The sequence below is a fragment of the Saccopteryx leptura genome, chromosome 2 (genome assembly GCF_036850995.1).
Source record: "Saccopteryx leptura isolate mSacLep1 chromosome 2, mSacLep1_pri_phased_curated, whole genome shotgun sequence".
In the NCBI taxonomy this organism is placed as follows: domain Eukaryota; kingdom Metazoa; phylum Chordata; class Mammalia; order Chiroptera; family Emballonuridae; genus Saccopteryx; species Saccopteryx leptura.
Genome location: NC_089504.1, coordinates 141322278 through 141342569, shown reverse-complemented (window position 1 = coordinate 141342569; position 20292 = coordinate 141322278). Strand labels below are relative to the sequence as shown.

General features: G+C 39.3%; 1 protein-coding gene across 1 annotated transcript in view; it reads left to right on the top strand.

The window, feature by feature from the left end:
- SLC2A13 (solute carrier family 2 member 13) overlaps positions 1–20292 on the top strand; it is a 359257-nt gene that overhangs the window by 171075 nt on the left and 167890 nt on the right. The window contains exon 4 of the mRNA XM_066368963.1: positions 1745–1853. Coding sequence (XP_066225060.1) covers positions 1745–1853 — 109 coding nt within the window. The remainder of the gene's footprint in view (positions 1–1744; positions 1854–20292) is intronic.

Genomic DNA, 20292 nt, shown 5'->3' with positions numbered 1-20292 from the left:
AGATTTCTTGCAGAAGGGCAGTTCTCATCTGTGGAAGCCCTAAAAGCTGAAAAGGGGTTTTGCTTGTTTCAGTTTGGTTGTCAATTGTTTTATACATTTTTATGATGCACAAGGTGAATGATAATCTTTTTTATTTGAATTGTTTGGTTTATGGAAATAGGTAGTTATATATAGGATATTAGGTATGCTTTTTATTTTGTGGCTCCTTTATAGATGTGTAGATTTGCTGACAAGCCTGCTTATCTTTCAAACAACTGATCCAGATAATATATTAATACTGTCACAGTCAAGCTCTCAAAATCTACCCATTTCAGATAACCTTTCTGATATATTAGGTTTTAATACTGCTTTACCTGAGTCTAAAGCAATTTGACCTTTATAATACTCTCAGCCTGCTTTCTAAGTGGGTTGTTGTCACTGCACTGAACTTTGAAAGATTATCGGTGGTTCTCTGTTTGGGTCCTGTCTCACCATTTAGAGACAAAATCATTTGCAGTAAATCAAGTAAGTCTGCATGTGGTTATAATCATACCTCTGTAGAGATAAATATGCTCACTCCTATAAACTCAGTTCTAATCCAGGCCCTGGCTTGACATTCCACATTAAATTTTCTATTCAAACAACAGCATGTTCTATTCCATTTTTGTGACCTGGAATGTTAGATTTCTAAAAGATTCCTGAAATGATGAACTTTTCTTGGATTTTAATTTACTTGTCTTGGTTTAGAGTTCACTAATGAGACTTGGCCTCCAGGAAAAAATGCCTCTAATTAATCAGTTAACATCTGAGTGATATCAGACAATCTCTTCTAACAGCAGAAATATAATTCCTTGGAGTCAACTCTGGCCTCATAAGGAACACTATATAGAATACCTCTTAAGGCTAAGGTGAAGGTATAATTAAAGCACTTATGAGACTAGCAGTGATACTTCATAATTATGCACAGACAACAGACATCAATAAAATGAGTCACCTTTTAAGGCCTCCGTGGTTCATATGTACAGATTGCCAAAACTGATCTAGAGTTCTGATCTGGACACCAAGGCATCTGGACCATTTTGAAAGCCTATTTATATTTTGAGATGATCACTGAATGCTACTTGGGGAACTATTCAAAATCTAGAAATATCATACACCTAAACATAATATACATTAATTTTCTTTTATTATTTTTGGTAACTTTTATTAATATTCATTATAGTCATAACAAAGTCTGATATCATGCCCAAATTTCTTAACTGTAGTTGAGTAGATTAGAATGAATTTTGTTACTTTAGTTGAATGAATTCTGTTCCTTGTTTGTTTTTAATGAATGCAATTTTTTTGAATGATTAAAGTCAAAATGTCAGTGACTTTGTAAGTTGTCCGGCATTGTACAGGTTTTAAGTAATAATTAATTGCCAAGGAAGTGGAAGAACAAAGAGTGGTTAATGCAGCTCATAGGGATCTAATTAAGAATAATTTCTGACACTGTTATGTAGATCTTCCTAGAGTTCACAAATTGCTTTATTCTCTTACTGCCTTTACAGTTTGACCTCAAATATAAATACTAAGTCTGTTAAAAATACATATATATATATGTATATAGTGCTCAAATTTCTGTAAAAATATATATGTTCTATTTTGAAATTCTCAAACATGTTGATTTCACAGAAATTTGGGGACATTTATCCTAATGGGTTAAATAACTGTGGCAACTTAAAATAATAGATGTGTCCTTCTTTTTCTTTCTTTTTTAAAAAAGCTGGACCCGTGATCTGCAGGATGCTGAGTTACCCCCCCACTCGCCGCGCCTTAATTGTGGGTTGTGGCCTACAAATGTTTCAACAGCTCTCAGGCATAAACACCGTCATGTATGTATTTCTCTCTGACTTCTTACTCAAAAGATTGTGAAGGTATTCTTTTACAGAAGAGAAGAATAGGACTCTTGGCGATGTGTTATTAAATATGTAGGATTGTCCTTGTGGAAAATACTTTGCTAATTATTTTGTGCTATTAGTTTGTAACTTGAAGGAAGTAAATTACTTTGTTTGTTGTCATTATTGACTTTATTTGACTTCATACAATTTCTCTTTTATGCCATCCAGTACTTTCTTATATTCTGAATTAATGAATATATCATTTTCATAAGCCAGTTCTGGATGCTGGTTAGAAAGTAAAGAAATGGGAGTCATCTGGCATTGCCAGTTAATGGGCACACAGGTAACTAATGTATTTCCTCTTGGGGCAGACAGTTACAGTGCAATGTGATAAGAACATTGATAGAAATGTCTATTACAGCCAGAGTACAATGGACCGGGGAGGGAGTGGAGGGAAGTGGAGCAGATGCAGGAATTCTCTGTTTTCTAGTTTTCAGAAGAACCCCAAAGTTACATGTGTGTTGGGGATAAGGTGGGGTCAATAGTCGGGGGTTCTGTGGTCTTTTGGTTATTCAATTTAAACCTGTTTTTGATGGCCTGTTCTGTACTAGATACATTAGCAGTGAGTAAGGTAGATGTGGCCTTGACCTCACAGAGTATCCAGGCTGGTGGAAGAAACACATTAAATAAAGTCACAGTTTAATATATACTTTCAAATTGTGATCAGGACTATATAGGACTATTCCAGTTCTTCATAGAGTAGACATTAAAGATCCCAGGTAATAGAATGTGGGTTAGGAAAATGTCACGGGTTTTACTGAGAAACTAGTCATAGGGGGAAAAGCTGCTAAGTCTTAGAGGCTTTTTTCTTCTACCTATTTAATATTATTTATTAAAAAAATACAAATTATGTAAAATTAATATTTACATGGTAACCATTTGTATTTAAGACTCTTGATATTTTCCTTTAAAATTACTTGGGATATGATGATTTTTTATATATATATATTTTGAGAAGAGTGAATTTGCTTAAAATGATTGTTAAAGATAATAATTACGATCCAATGCCTCATTTTATTGAATCAGGATCCGTTAAGAAACTGCATTTTGAATACATCTACACCCTTGTTGAATTTGACTTTAATCATGATCCTTGTTAGACTACAACTTTCTGGACATCATTTTTTTTTTTTAAGTGAGAGGAGGGGAGATAGTGAGAAAGACTCTTGCATGCAACCCGACCGGGATTCGCCCAGCATCCCCTTTCTAGGGCCTGATGTTCGAATCCACAGAGCTATCCTCAGCTCCTGAGGCCAACACTCGGGCCACCCAAGCCACTGGCTGCAGGACGGGTAGAGAGAAGGGAGAGAGAGAGGGAGAGAGAATTAGATGGTCACTTCACTTATGTGCTCTGACCAGGAATTGAACCCAGGACGTCTGCACACAGGGCCAACGCTCTGTCCACTGATCCAACCAGCCAGGGCTGGACTACATTTTTAACATTTGGTCCTCTCCTTGTTCTCTCTGACATTTCCTTTCATTTTCCTCGCCTCTGTTGGCTTGTCTGTTGGTACAGTGCCAGCAGGTGGGTTTGTTCTCTGGGTGTGGCACACCGTGACTGTTCTGAGATGCGTCCACCAGCCTCAGTGGGTGACGCCACAGAATTGTAACAAGGCTAGCACCACACTTGCAAATAATGCAAAGCAGTAAGAACTGCGTGGCTATCTAGATAATCACCCTAATTTAAAATATGTCCTATTTCTAAAACTCATTTTCATTTGTTCTGCTCTTTTTTAGGCATTTAAACTTGACAAGTTTAAAAGCATAGAGAATGAATTTTTGTTGTACTTTTTTGCATTCCTATAAAACAGGGATTACATCAGCCGACTCATTGATGAGTGGTGGCTGAGGCCAGTGACTGTCATAGTCCATTTGTAATATCTAGTATAAAATTTGTTGATCAAGATTTTAAAATTTTAGTAAAGAATTTATTCAAATTCTCAATTTTTTCACAGTGAGGTCAAGTGATATGAGTTTAAGGATCCTGATATTCCTTAATATACATGATAATCATGAATGTGCTTTGCTTGTCAACCACACGTGATGCAGGTAGCGTAAAGTCATTCAGCTTTTGCTTGAGGTTGAGTCTTTATCCCAGAAAGCAGGAAGAATAAAATAAGGTAAATGATGGTTAAATTTATATTATGTCTATGTGATGCAAAACTGCTAGTTACTTAAATGCAATAATGCCTATGCTAAGTAACTGTGGTTATTCATTGCACACAATGTCATAATTTATATTTTAAACCCATAAGACTTAGTATAAATTAATTTCATTATAATAGGCTTTACCTGTCATCCAGATAGAAAACACGTAATCTGGGACTCTCCTGTAATGTGTTTTCTCCTGTTCTCTCTTCTCTGTATTCATGTGTGTGTGCTTGTGAATGTGTATGTATCTTTTTCCATTGTTCTTAAGATTCAGTAAATACTATCCCAAATTTTTTTCTTTTATTTTAAAATAATCTCTTTTTTTAAAAATAAATTTTTATTAATGTTAATGGGATGACATTAATAAATCAGGGTACATATATTCAAAGAAAACATGTCTAGGTTATCTTGTCATTAAATTATGTTGCATACCCCTCGCCCATAGTCAGATTGTTCTCCGTCACCCTCTATCTAGTTTTCTCTGTGCCCCTCCCCCTCCCCCTAACTCTCTCCCTCCCTCCCTCCTGCGTCCTCCCTCCCCCCACCCCTGGTAACCACCACACTCTTGTCCATGTCTCTTAGTCTCACTTTTATGTCCCACCTACGTGTATGGAATCATGTAGTTCTTGTTTTTTTCTGATTTACTTATTTCACTTCGTATAATGTTATCAAGATCCCGCCATTTTGCTGTAAATGATCTGATGTCATCATTTCTTATGGCTGAGTAGTATTCCATAGTGTATATGTGCCACATCTTCTTTATCCAGTCTTCTATTGAAGGGCTTTTTGGTTGTTTCCATGTCTTGGCCACTGTGAACAGTGCTGCAATGAACATGGGGCTACATGTGTCTTTATGTATCAATGTTTCTGAGGTTTTAGGGTATATACCCAGTAGAGGGATTGCTGGGTCATAAGGTAGTTCTATTTGCAGTTTTTTGAGGAACCACCATACTTTCCTCCATAATGGTTGTACTACTTTACAGTCCCACCAACAGTGGATGAGAGTTCCCTTTTCTCCGCAGCCTCTCCAACATAAAATAATCTCTTAAATGAAGCCTAATAGTTTATTTTTTGTTGTTTTTAGCAGAAAATATTAACTCCATTATTTCTCATTTTAAAAATGATATTTTTTCAACTCAGAGTTTTGTTTGTATGCTGTTTCATTATGTGTATTCCATTACTCTTGCTCTTTCTTCCCAGCTTCTTCCTGTATTTTAAGTGCGAGTAGGTAGGCAGTGCTCTTCTGTATTTACAGACCAAATCTAAAAATCTGTAGAAGTTGAAATGTGTTTTATAAACTTCATCCTTCACTCCAAAGATTGTGTGAACCTGAAATATGAGGAATTTTGAAATCTGTATCTCACCATGAAAAGTTCATAGAAAGATCATAAAGAAAACTGTTGAAATATAAATCATCCTTACAATTGCCTTGTATAATCTTATTATGTTGAATTTTCTCTCTTCTCCCTCATAGGATCTGTATTTCTATCTCCTTGACCTATTTAATGTCCTATCTCAGTCAAGTAAATAAATTTTCTTCTTGGAATATTTAATTTTCTTATCTTGTACCATGAAAATATAACTGCTCACAAAATTTAGGGAATATTTCAAAATGAATATAAAACTATAAAATAGTCCCTAATTTTTGTGAGCAGAATATATATGTATATATTATATTATGTGTATATGTTTTATTTGTATTACTCGTATTTATATCTTAACCTATACTTTGTCATCTTTTATTTTATTGACCAGAGGACTTTGAAGTTTTTAAAACCATTAAATACTTGAGACAATTACATTTTCTTTTAGAAGAGGCCATTTCCTAGTATGACTTGAATCACTAACTTCAAACATGCAGTGAATAGATTATTCTCTATTCACGGGAGAGAAAGAACAGAGCAAATGAAGTACTAGCTTTCCTGATATAAAAGTGTCAATATTATTGCACTACATCTCACAGACCAATAAAACATTTTCACAGAGAAGGAATGATAGAGGAAGAGGATGATCATTAATGTGAAGAAAAATCTCTTTTAAGAAATTCTTTTTTGTGTGATCTATTCTAAACCCTAGTTATAATTTCCCATTTTATATATAAAATTGTTATCTGGTAGCTACTAATAAATGAAGCCTTCCTACAATATTACTACAACAAAAGTATGTGAGTGTGTGTGCATGTGTGATTAGGTAGGAAAGTAGAGAGAGAAAAAAAGAAGAAAACATCTGATTCTATCTAGGTTTATTAGCATTTTGCTTCTTTTGGGGAACCTTACAATAAGCTATGGTTTTTTGATTTTTTTGTTTTTTTGTATTTTTCTGAAGTGAGAATGTGAGTGGAGAGCAAACAGACAGACTCCCGCATGTGCCTGATCAGGATTCACGGCATGCCCGCCAGGGGGCGATGTTCTGCCCATCTGGGGCATCATTCTGCTGCAATCAGAGCCATTCTAGCACCTGAGGCAGAGGCCATGGAGCCACCACCCTCAGCACCCGGAACAACTTTACTCCAATGGAGCCTTGGCTGTGGGAGGGGAAGAGAGAGATAGAGAGGAAGGAGAGGGGAGAAGGGTGGAGAAGCAGATGGGTGCTTCTCCTGTGTGCCCTGGCTGGGAATCGAACCCAGGACTTCCACATGCCGGGCCAACGTTCTACCGCTGAGCCATCTGGCCAGGGCCAAGCTATGTTTTTCTGTATTCTAAAAAATATATAATCAATCCATCATAGACAGGTGGATGGTATCAGAATTTTACCTGGGAAGAGCATGCAGTTAAAGAACTCATTTTAAGGTTACACAGAAAATCAGCCGTGAACAGAAAGGAGAAAAAAGGATGGTGGGGTAATTAACTGCTTCTGGATACTCTATACCAGTCCTCTACTTTTAATCTACTCTACTTTGACATTGTTGCTTCCGTATTTGTCTCTGCTTACTCATGCCTTTCTTACTAACTAATGTAAAGTAGGGGTAAGAAACAGGCAATCATGTCGGTTGGGCAGATGATTCTTACTTCCATAACTGCCTTGCCTTAATCCTCAGGCGATCACTTCTTCCATCGTATTTACAAGAGATAATAAAGACCTTTGGATACCATGCCCTTGTAATAATAACATCTATAATTTATTGATCATTAAATACAAGGTACTACTTTAGCATATATTAACTTAATAATAAATATTAACAGAAAAGGAAAAAAAAATAGAATAAAACTGTTAGCCCCTCTAATGGTATAATTATTTTTATTGTCATGATAAACATTTTTACTCCTTTATATGTATAACACCATAAAATGATTTCATGGACATAACCTCTCTTGATCATCATAAATGTCCTTTCAAGTAGGTCTTCTGTTTATTCTCCAGGTAAGGAAGCTAAGACTTAACGAGAGAAGTGACTCAGTCACTGTTCCACAATTAAGTTTTCGAGCTGAGGGTAGAGCCCTGATTTTCTAACTCCAGATCACATGGGCAACCTTTTAGTTGTAGACCACCAGAAATGCTCAGAGCAGACTGTTTGAAGCTTGTTTGCGGGTAATGTAAGGTAAGATCAAAGTTAGAGGAATTCAATACTGTCCTAGGATATAAATTTAAAATGTCTGTGTGCTAATAAAATTGCATTCATCTCAAGAATCATTCTCTTATCTGGCCCTGGCTGGTTGGCTCAGCGGTGGAGCGTCGGCCTGGCGTGCAGGGGACCCGGGTTCGATTCCCGGCCAGGGCACATAGGAGAAGCGCCCATTTGCTTCTCCACCCCCCACCCCCCCTTCCTTCCTCTCTGTCTCTCTCTTCCCCTCCCGCAGCCAGGGCTCCATTGGAGCAGAGATGGCCCGGGCGCTGGGGATGGCTCCTTGGCCTCTGCCCCAGGCGCTAGAGTGGCTCTGGTCGCGGCAGAGCGATGCCCCGGAGGGGCAGAGCATCGCCCCTGGTGGGCGTGCCGGGTGGATCCCGGTCAGGCGCATGCGGGAGTCTGACTGTCTCTCCCCGTTTCCAGCTTCAGAAAAATACAAAAAAAAAAAAATCATTCTCTTATCTACTGGCATCTAGGTAAGGCCTTTGCTAAATACCCTCATTTAGAGTTCCTGGACAAGCCAGCCTGGTGGTTGGATGAGTCATTTATATTTGTTAATCATATTTAATTAACTTGATAAGTGCAATATTTTTTAATCTTTTTCATTCTTGTGGAGAGCTCTTCCAACAAGTACTTCTAGTATAAAAAAATTACTGTGCAACCAGGAAACGTGGCACAACAAGCAGGCAAGACCAGATAGATGGTGGTAAAAATGGAGAAAAATAAAGGTGACAGGAAATGAGAGAAAAGAATAAGGATTTATGCATTCTTGTGTTGTGAATCTGAGCCAGAGGTGAGGTTTTCCTCTGTCTGCGATAGGCAGCAGGTATGAGAAATGGAACAAAGCACCAGCTCACTCACGTGAGGCCACTCCTCTGTCACCTCCTCAGTATGGCTCTGACTATCATATCATCCAAAGAGCTGTTGAAAGATAATGTGCTTATCTCAGTGGAATGTTTCAAGATGAGCATATTTGTGGTCATTTGTGTTTCCTGAATGAACGTCATTGAGTAGAGGAGAAAATGTTAAGGTTCATGGTTCACTCTTTTGAAAGATGAGTTTAATGTGCTGGGAAGATATTGACCCAAGAATCAAGAGAATTAGCTCCAAGCTCTGTCTCCACTGTGGGACTTTAGGCATGCCAGTTAACTGCCTTCATTCTAATTGCCTTAAAGTGAACGAGATAGACTTTAATGTGCATTTGAATGAGGAAAAATGGAATTTCAAGTAGAAGTAGAAGCTAAAACATTTGAAGTACCTTAAATCTTTCTTGGATGAAAAAGTTATTTGATTGTAGGAGATCAGTTTTAGTATAAAAAAGAAAAATTTATTTTGTTCACATAATTTTTGGAAGATTTATTAAACGCTTGGCACTTGCTAATGATTGTCCTAGATGTTTAGCTTCTTATATGTTAAGACCGCATTTTTTATTTTCAAGTCATATCTTTGAAGAAGAATGGTTTTGGTGGTAGTTGACGGGGTCTCTTTAACCTAAGATTGTGTAGTGGCCCCATGACCTGATCTAAAAGAACTTTCCTTAGCTTCCGTAATGATATAGGGTAGGCTCAAGCACAGTGAACTTCACTGGCCTCTCAAATTATATACATATGCATTATAATGGAAAGGATCCACCTTTCACCTCTGGAGAATATAGCCATTTTGGGTGGCAGATCACTATCCTAACATACAAAACAAAGAATTCTCATCAGGTGAGTCTCTAAACAGAATGGCTTAAGAGTGGAACCGTCAGAATGTTCTTAATTACTTTCCATTTTCCTTTATATATGTTGTACGCCTGTGTTAGTTTGGGTTCACCAAAAAAAAACCCCTATGACAAAGATTTGGATGCAGGTGATAAGGTGGTGGTGCTGGTAAGTGATACCAAGAAGCATGAGTAAGAGAATGTAAAAGTGTGATGAATGAGGAGTGGGGGAGTGTCCCGGGGTGGGACTTGCAGTAACAGTTGCATTGTTAAGCAGAGATCTCAGTAAGCAATTAGAGCTTAATCTGCTAAAGAATAGTGGAGAATATGCTTCACAACTATTCCAGGAGTATTTATTCACGGTCCTCCGTCCCTCAACATGAATGTCTCCCCTGCAGACAGCAAATCAAGTCCTTCCAGGCTTCCCTGAATAATCTTTCATGGTGCTAGAATTCTCAGACAGAAAAGTGGAGAGACACAGGAGTTTGACTGGAAACCGTGAGATGCTATGGTAGGTTGTCATGATAGCTGCAAGGGGATTCAGGGAGGGCCCCAGAGGATATCGGGCAGGCCTGTCTTCAAATATGTGCAAAAATAAGTTTATACAATAGGGACATGAACTTCCTTAGTACCTTCATGTATGTAACAATTTATTTTTAGTGACATAAGTCAAAAACCATAGCGAAAGTAAGCTATAAAATGGGAGTTTCATAAGAAATGTTGAAAATATATTTTCTTGAATATGTCTTTTATTTCCTTTGTATAATTCACAAGTAATTTTGTTCTCTTTAAAGAAATGTAAACTACTTCTGCTAAAGTAGTCATTCATTTACTCGACTAACATTGACTTGATTGTTGATAGAGCTTCAAATATTTGGAAACTATATTCTTACCTTTGAGAAGTCTGTATTGTACCTGAGCAGATAGAAAAATAATTGCAATGCAGCATTATAAAAAATAAATATGTTGTAGGAATACAGAAAAATGAGAGATTAATTCTACCTAAAATGTGAAGAGGGCACATATAAGTGATTTTTTTTTGTTATATTTTAAAATTTTTCTTAATATGGAATTGTTTTCTGGGGCAGAAACTAGATATAACTAATATTAATGCAACCTTTGGTATTAGATCTGAATTTGAATCCAAACCCACCACACTTGATAGTTGTATAAACGCCACAAGTTAGTTAACTTCTCAGAGCCTCAGTGATCTGGAAATCGGGAATATTACTTCCTGCTGTTCTTGCAGTGATTAAACGTGATAGCAGATATGGTTTAGGCCCATGGGAGGAACCATTCCAGGTTAACGTCCCTTTTGCTGACTGTACTGCAGTGTAGAAATCTCAGGACATTGTGGACAGCAGGGACATTTCACAGTGAACCCATCCTCTTTGTCTCACGCTCAGCAGCCCAGGATTTGTGGCATCCTCTATAGACACAAATTGTTACAATGCCTTCTTTCATGCATATCTCTATTTTCACAATATAGAAAAGAGTCATACTAGTGGTCTTCTAACTTATTGATGTGGTAGAAGTGTGGTCTGCTTCAGTATGTGGATGTGTTCTTTAATATCAAGTTTAAATCAAGGAGAAAACACCTCAAGGACCTCTGAATGGTTTAAGAGCTACCGATGCCTTCCTAGGAGGTGAGGGAACTGTCTGTAGCTAAGTATACCCTATGTGGCATGACTTGTGGTTTACATCAAAAGAATGCCAAATCCTTTTGGCATGCTTTCTGAATCCGATGTGAATTTAAGGTTCTGTGGTAATGGTTGGAGATTTATCTTCATGGTTTGTACAGTTTCAGCAACAATGATTTTGGATTCCCCAGAATATCTCTGGCAATGTGAAAACATGATTTCCCTGCCTGCCCTTTCTTTGATGCTTGTGTTTTCTGAATGGTAAGTAGAAGAAATTGAGATGCTGTTAATGAGTTGAAATCGCAGCAGGAAATCCAGGAATGTGCCCCAGGAAATAGGCTCTCTGTGTCAAAAAAGCAGAACCTTGCCCCACCCTGTCCGCCCCGCCCCAAGTCATATGGGAGGTTGAGGGTAACTAGTTTGGTTAATTCCAGGTGTAGACTATTACAAAAGTGTAGAAATGTTTGCTTCTTAATTCATTTTTAAACAAATAGGTGGCAGGTGCTCTTTGGGGACTATAGATGCATAATATGACTTAGCCCCTCCCCAGAGAACTTTGCTCCTTTTCCCTTATCTTTAAAAGAATATGCTGTCACCTCCCTTGAAAGGGTGCTGTGAAGATGAAGTAAGGTAGCGAAATGCCTGCTTGATAGGGGCAACTTATGGGGTGTTGGGATTTGGTTTTCCTCTTCCCGCACCCACCTGTGTTGTCCCCGGTAAGTCAGCTATCTGAACGCTCCTTGCTTGGCCATGGCTCTTTAAAAACCTTTTGTCCTACTGACACATCGTGGCATTTCATATTGACTCTCCTTCCTGATTTTTCCTGCTCAGCTTAGACCTTGGTGTACAGTTCTCCCGGGAGATTTTGTCTGCTCCCGTGGCTCTGATGACCACCTACATGTCGGAGGCGATTGCAGCCACATGTCTGGGTCAGAACTCCTCAGAAATGCATGGCCATCTCTACCTGCTGGACGCTTCTACTCGGCTATCCTACTCTTACCAGTCTCTGCATCATGCATAAAGCCGAATCCCTGTCACTTCCCGCCAACTGGGCCCTCCTCCTGCGGTCGCCAGGGCCTGACGGGTGTGACCAGTGGTGTCCACGACTGTAGCCGAGGAGCCAGCACACCCAGTTTCAACCGGTTGCAATTTCCTTCAGTTTTACTTTCCTAGCATCACTTACATCTTGGCTATTCTCTCCAATATTTTCATTATCTGTCCAAGTTCAGGCCCAGATTTAGTCAGGGTTCATTGTATTTGCAACTGAAAGAATCCCACTTGAAGCAAGCTTATGAAAAGTGAAAGGGGTTTACACTAAGGGCGGAGGAACTGAAGGCAGGAGGTGCGGCTGGGCCAGGCCCGGGCCGGAACCAGACACTGGAGTCACTTGCTGAGCTCTGTGTCCACATGGTGTTTGTCCTTGCTTCTCTCTGGCTGTGTGCATCCTCTTCCCTTTTTTCTCTTTGAGGTCTTCCTCTAGTCTTGTTCATATGTGGATGTGTGCTGCCACCATGAACGCTATAGATAGACAGGAACTGTCCCAATTCCTAAGAGCAAAACACCAGAGTAGACTGACCTTAGCCCAAGTGTGTGAGGATATCCCCAAACTGGGCAGCACTGTTGGGATATACACATATCATATATGTATGATTTTCTGTCCTAAATCATACCTCCTTCAGTTTATCCTTCTTATCTCTGCCTCTGAACTTCTTGAAACAAAATCAAATCATATCCCTGGCTGATTAGCTCAGTGGTAGAGCATTGACCCGGCATGTGAATAATCCTGAGTTCGATTCCCGGTCAGGGCACACAGGAGAAGTGACCATCTACTCCACCCCTCCCCCTCCCTTTTCTCTCTCTCTTCCCTTCCTATAGCTATGGCTCAATTGATTTGAGCAAGTTGGTCTCCCGCACTGAGGGTGGTTCTGTGGCCTCACCTCAGGTGCTAAGATAGCTCGGTTGCCGAGAAATGGAGCAATGGTCCCAGATGGGCAGAGTATCACCTGGCAGGGGGCTTGCCAGGTAGATCCCAGTTGGGGCACATGTGGGAGTCTGTCTCTCTGCCTCTCACTTAATTTAAAAAGAAATCAAATATTCCATCTTTACTTAAAGTCATTCATGTAATGATTCCCACAGCTTTAGCAGAGCTCAAAGTCTAGACCCCTTCATGACCTGACTTTTGTTCATTTCTGCACTACATCATGTCCAGCCACTTCCCGTATGTCCTGCGTCCTGCTATACAAAGCGTCCTATCTTCTGGCGATGATTAAAGCTGATCCAAGCTTCAGTGCCTTCACACATACCATTGTCCCTGGTTGAAATATCCAGCTAACTCTAAAAGACCTCGAAACTCAGGTCACATGCCATCTCCCTACACCCAGAGGCTAATTTAAGTGATTCTCCTCTAACCTCCTGTAACACTCTAGTAGATATCTCTCATAACAGTTATAATACTTTATTATATATGCAGATTTATGTATATATTTCTTACAAAGATTATACAAATAATAAAATTTTCCCCCTTAAAGTACTCCCCAGGGAGAGCCAGCTATAGTACTATTTTTTGTTGTTGTTGTTATGTTCCTAGGCAAGGTTGTAATGTGGTATTACTGGGTTTGTCTCAGTCTGACTGTTGGAGTGTGTTCCTACACTGATTTTGGATATGACCTTAGGAAAATAAAAGCCCCAGTATTCAGGATTTGGGAACAAGATCTTTCAAAATTGCTGCCCAGAGAATCCTAATCTTTAGGACAAGCTACAATGATATATCTAATGACTTACAGTATTAGATAAATGCTCTTTAAGTGTAGTTTGGAATTCAACACTGAAGATCCCATGACAAAAATTCTGCAAGTCAGATGTCTTGGTGCCTTCTTATGTCAACCGGAGAGCTAAAGTTAGTGCCTTCTATCCAAGTTTGTGATTACGTTTCCTATGGCTGATAGAATTGCAGGATTTCAAATGCTGTTAAGCTGCCTAATGCCAGGGCAAGTAGTCTGATGACAGTTATTCATGGCAGAGAGAAAAATGACCAGTATCTCTTGCTGGAACATCATCATTTATTTTGATAAGATTAGTCTTAACTGGACCCATTAAAATATACAGAAATAAACATAAGGTACTCCTATTTCCAATTCTGTAAAAAGACACAGTACTAGAAAATGCAACAGTAGATTTAACCATGCAGTTTTAACGTTAGTTTTCTGCATAGATCACTTTTCTAATGATTTTCTTCAGCTTATTTAAGGCTGTCCCCGCAGCCACTTATCATAAGTATATTTGAGAAATTTAGTCCTGTACCTAAGACTTTGCAAGGGTGAACTTAGCCCTGAGGCGTGTTATCTTTACAAAGTGCAGAATTTTTGCACATGTCAAATTTCACATTAGAATGCAGATTTCAGAGGACTCCATTGCCTCTTGGGGAATATGTTCTCTTGGTGTCCCCCCAATCCCCTGCTGCTCTCCAAGGCTGAGCCCCAACAAGGTCAGTGAGCTCATTGGGGTTATGCCACCTACCCTAAGAAATAGGCTGTCAATTAATAATCTACTTAGAACTTTCCCTATATCTGTCTTGTTAGCATCTGGGTTGAGATGAGGGCAGGCAATTAGACTGCTCTGACCTTAGGAATAGAAATAGAGTCGGGTCATTGCAAGTACAGCTGTGGACATTCATAAAATGTTCAGTTTAATTTTTCACTCCCAAAACCTTCATTTCATATTAAAAAACGATATTATGACTAAGGAAGACTGCCATTTGCCAACACCTTACAATCACTTTTATCAGCAAAAAGGGAGTATGTTGTAGGTGTCTTTGGAATCAGATCTACTAATACTATTGTTAGAATTAAATTAGATATTGTATTTAATATACTCTGATGTGACTCACTCATGCAGCTTATTGCTTATTATTATTTTATTTGGAATCAGACAGACCAGGAGTCAGATCTTATCATGTTTCCAACCAGTTGTGCAACGTTGAATAACTTCTATAGCCGCTCAGTCTCAGCATCCTTATTTGTGAATAGGGAGTAACGTACCTTTCAGAGTGCTTGTTTTCCTTCAGTCTCATGCATCTCAGTGGGTGACAATATCGTCTAGCTCCTTGCTCAGGCCTAAAATCTAGGGATCACCTTTGATTTGCTTTTATTCTTACGCCCCACATCTTCAGTAAGTCTTAGTTCCAAAACCATAATTCCCAGACTGCAGAGGCACGAGACATTCCCCACAGGGGGGCCAAGGGCTATTTAAAATGCGTGAAGGAAACTTTGACATGCTCAGACTGCTACAGTTAAGTACTATAGTTCATTCTTTAATAAACAGAACCATTAGGTATTTCTTTTGGCTTAAGGGTGCCATGAAAAAAATTCCTGAGACAGTGAGAGCCCTGCGGAACAGCAAGCATGGGAAGCTCTCTCCGTCATACAGCATATAGCTTTCCCTTTATCCTCATCTCCGCTGCTGTCAGCCATCCTCGCCGTTTTTGCCTCTTGCTTGTTAATTGCAATAGCCAGTCTCCTAATTAGTTTTCCCATTTCCATGTCTACCCTCCATAAACCATTTTCTACAGAGCAACCAGACTGGTCTTTGAAAAATAAAAATAAAATCTTAACCCTTTATTACTCAGAACTTCTGGTAGCTTTCCTCCCCACTTAAAGTCAATCCAGCTCTCCACCGTGGTCCACAGACTCGACCCACCTGGCCCCCCTCTTGTCCACCATTCTATTCTCCTGCCGTCAGCTCACCACCCACAGAGTCTCAGCCACACTGGCTCTTCTCATGCTAAGTTTGTTCCCACCTCAGAGACTTTGCAGTTGCTTTTCCTTCTGCTTGTGTCTAAATTTAAATGTCACCACTTCAGGTAGGCCTTGACACTATCTGAAGCAGCCACCTCCTCCCAACAATATCACATCACTTCCTTTATTTTTCTTCACAGTATTTATTACTACCTAAAATTATCCTATTTGTTTACTAGTTTATTAAGCTCTTGAGATTAGAGCCCTTGTCCGTCTTGTTCACCTTTGAACAGTGTCTAGCCCACAATAGGCACTCAGAAATTGATTGTATTGGAAATGCAGACAGATATCTGTCTTTCCCTTTGTCATGCCATATCATTAATGAACATGTGTCCATTGCTGCTTTTATATCACAAAGCCTTACTAAAATTGTGAAAGAGGAGAAACTGTTTTCAAGTTTAGTGGAAACACTGGATTATTTACTTTTACTCATCTCGCTTCTATAGTCAAGAAAAGAAATGTAGCCATATTGGACTCTACCTTTATTTGAAATGCCCGACTTTTCCAAATCCTTAGTAAACTGATTAACCAACTGAGAGAAAACTCCTTTTCTGTTTCTCTCTTTACCTGAATCTCTCCAGATTGGCAAGCCTCACAGTGGGAGAAGCACTAGGGTAATACATAGCAAACTCAAAGTCACCCCTGTGCACCACTCATTCCATTAAAACACAGGAATAAGAAAACCAGCATGTGAGAAAGGTGTCAGTGAAGCCTTTGGGTTTATCTCTGCACCTTTTCTAGGAAGTGAATGAGCTAAATTGCCATTATATTGTGCAGGGTCTGTTTTCAGTTCAATAAGACGAAACTTCCAACAATCAGTTGAGCAAAGAAGAGAAAAAACTACATGAGTAACAAAATGAGGACTCCATGAATTAAGCTCAAGAAAACTATGATATTATAATAATATTATATACAGTAAATGGAAACTATAATAATATTTTAGTAACTAGGACAAAATGCAAACAAGTAAATTTGAATACATACTTACTAGTGTAGGTATTTATATTCTGGCAATTTGTTTTATGGGAGAGTATTTTTCTCTTTCATTTGTCTTTATAGAGTTCACTTCCAATTTATTAATTGGCTGTTTTTAAGAATTTACAGTAATTGGAAATACAGAAGAATCATTCCCCGATAGAAACTCTGTGGCTATGTTAAGCTGGTACACAAATTCCCCTGTGCCTTATCATATCGGAAACATTGAAACAATCATATCATTGCTGTTATAGGAAAACTCCCAAGTTACAAATCAAGGCTAAGTGTTATTTTCCCTCAGCCCCAGAATTCCCATAGCACTGGCTTTAGATGCTCAGAAGGCCCAGGCTTCTCAAGGCGCAAGTCAAGTATGGGTATAGGTAGGTCGGAGACCCTGTTGGCATGCAAACAGGGGGATAACAACACAGAGGTGTCAGCAAGGGCAGAGTTGTAGTAATGAGAATGAGAACTCTGGTCGTAGTAGGGTGTTCATTTTCTCCCTGGTAGGGGAGGAAAGAAGTAGATGATCCTTTTAGTGATTCTGATAGCAACTGTTAGAGATGAAAGGGGCACAAGATCATTCCTGGGTGTCAGTTGTTAGTGAATTATATGTTTGTACATAAGTGATTTATCTCTAATATGGATATATTAGTTTATAATTAAAATGGTTTTTAATATCAAAAAAAATCTGAAATGACTAGGACTTCTCAGCATGAATCATATAATAATCCTGTATTTGTCTTCACGAGTTTATTAGAAAGCTAATTTATGAATTACTTTGGTTATCAAAAGCATTGCTAATTTAGGTTGCATGTATAGAAGTTTCAACAACCAGATGAAAAATGGTTTGCTGGTACTTCGGTGGTAGAGTATGAATCAAATTACCTGACTGATTTGATTTGAAGAATACTATTAGAGAATAGTAAAACAAGGTTTCCTAATTTGTTGATTTTAACTTTATTTTCAGTAAACAATAAACTATGCAATTAAGGTGTGTCATTTATGTGGTGAGTTAAATAAAGTCTCAGACTTTTTCTAATATTATTCATATTTTTTATTTTGAGTTTAGTTTTATCCTAGTATTACATAAACAAGAGTCAAGTTACTATCAAGTTTGTCATGAAGTTTCTTCTTCGTCTGCCTCAACTTCTGCTCCACAGGGGCGGTTGCTTTCATGTCTTCTGGTTATTTCTAGCCAGCATAACAATTCTATTTCTAAATAAATAATATATATAATTTAATTGGCTTCACTTTTTGAAATTCTGTATTGGCTTTCCATGGTGTAAGATGAAATACTTCTAGCTGCTGTCCCCAGCCATTCATACTCATACTCATACTCATACTCACACTCACACTCACACATCCCCCACTTACAAAATTTTTCTTCTCTTTTTTTGAGAGAGAGAGAGAGAGAGAGAGAGGAATGGAGAGCGATGGGAAGCATCAACTTGGAGTTGCTTCACTTTAGTTGTTCATTGATTGCTTCTCATAGGTGCCTTGACTGGGTTGCCAGTGACCCCTTGCTCAAACCACGAACCTTGGGCTCATGCCAGAAACCCTGTGCTCAAGCTGGCAAGCCCACACTTAAGCCAACAAGCCTGCACTGAGCTTCCATGTGCTGATCTGCCATGAGAAAGGAATTCCTAGCAAGTTTTCATTACAGAGAGCATTTGTTTTTTTGGGTTTTGGGGTTTGGTTTTTTTTGTATTTTTCTGAAGTGAAAAACAGAGAGGCAAAGAGACTCCTGCATGTGCCCAACCGGGATCCACCAGGCAAGCCCACCAGGGGCGATGCTCTGCCCATCTGAGGTGTTGCTCCATTGCAACCCGAGCCATTCTAGCACCTGAGGCAGAGACCATGGAGCCATCCACAGCCCCCCAGGCCAACTTTGCTCCAATGGAGCCTTGGCTGCGGAAGGGGAAGAAAGAGACAGAGGAAGGAGAGGGGGAGGGGTGGAGAAGCAGAAAGGTGCTTCTTCTGTGTGCCCTGGCCGGGAATCAAACCCGGGACTCCACACACCAGGCCAACGCTCTACCACTGAGCTAACCGACCAGGGCCAGAGGGCATCTCTATTTATTCTTCAACATGATCAGGTCTTTGAATTGGACTCATGCAAGGCTCGGTGGGACAGAGCGATCTTGTATTTTCCAAGCAGGGATTCCAGCGTTCTGGGTTGATGCTCTTATTTACTGTGCCACCAGTGTGATCAGGCCTCCTACTTATGATTTTAGTTCAAGTGTTTGGATTAAGTAGTATTGATTGTTTTTATCATTATGACTGCAGGAATATTGTTTCTAACTAGCACCTGAGGTTGCTGTGATTTCATGGAGTTCCCTATTGTGCTGCATGTCTTCTGTTTGCTACTCTAGTGGCATCCTCCAACCTTCTCTACCTACTCTGCGCCCTGGAGTCTGACCTGGTGAACTGACTGATACACATATATATATACACACACACACACACACACACACACACACACAAACACACCAACATTTATTTCCTCTCCTGTATGTTGTAAATAATTGTCTCCTCCTTTAACTTGCTCAGAGCTCAGGGAACCCCTCACTAACCCTCTCCCTATGCTCTTCAGTGAAACTGTAAAACCCCTCTCTTCATGGTTAAACCTAATGAGAAACACCAGGCCCTCCATCTCTGAGGTCCTGCTTCCGCACCCTTTGCCTTTCTTGCAGGCATGCCTCCTCGAGCCTCCATTTCCTGCTCTAGTTGCCTGTGAAAAGCTCAGTGGGAAGGAAAAAATGTGAGACCATAACCCATTTTATCCTGCGCCCAGACTTGATTGTTGTTCTCCCTCAGAATCTTTTTGGCGGAGACATTGATTTTCAGGCCATGCCTTCCAGCTGACCTTAACTGTGCCTGCCGTCCTCACGGCTGAAAAAGCCCAGTCACTCACTGTCTCTGGACAGGAAACCTGTCTCCTCTCCTGCTGTGAGAGAGGAAGAGATCTGGGAGGGCGGTGGATGAGAAGGGACAGCTCCACTGATTCTTATGAACACTTTCAATGAGTACTCCTGGTTTTAGCCCCTGCCTGTAATATCTGGTACCTGCATTCTTGGCCCTTTTCAGAGTTCTGTTGTATGAGTCATTGTGCTTCTCTGTGACCTGTATGTTCTGTTCTTTGACCAAGTCAGCACTTGTCTACTCTCTTTCCATTGTCCAAAACTTCGAGTCTAGTGTTTTTTATCCTTCCATATTTTAAAACACATTATTGTGCTCATTTTAGTGAAAGGTGAGAGAATAAACCTGCTAATATCAAATGGACATCTTGCCTCAGTTATTTAAAAAATATTAAGTAGACACAATATAGTCAAGTTCATAATAAAATGCTTCTCTGAGACTTAAAAACATTTATTATTAACATTAGTTCTACACTTAATAGCTTCAGAAATTTTAAGCTTTTGATTTTTAAACTGAATCTCTATAGTAGAGAATCTAGCATTTTGGCTCTATTTTATTTATTCCTCATTTATTAAAATGAGTACTCTTGGCCCTGCACCCACACAGAAAGTACAGTCAAGTCTGAATGGAG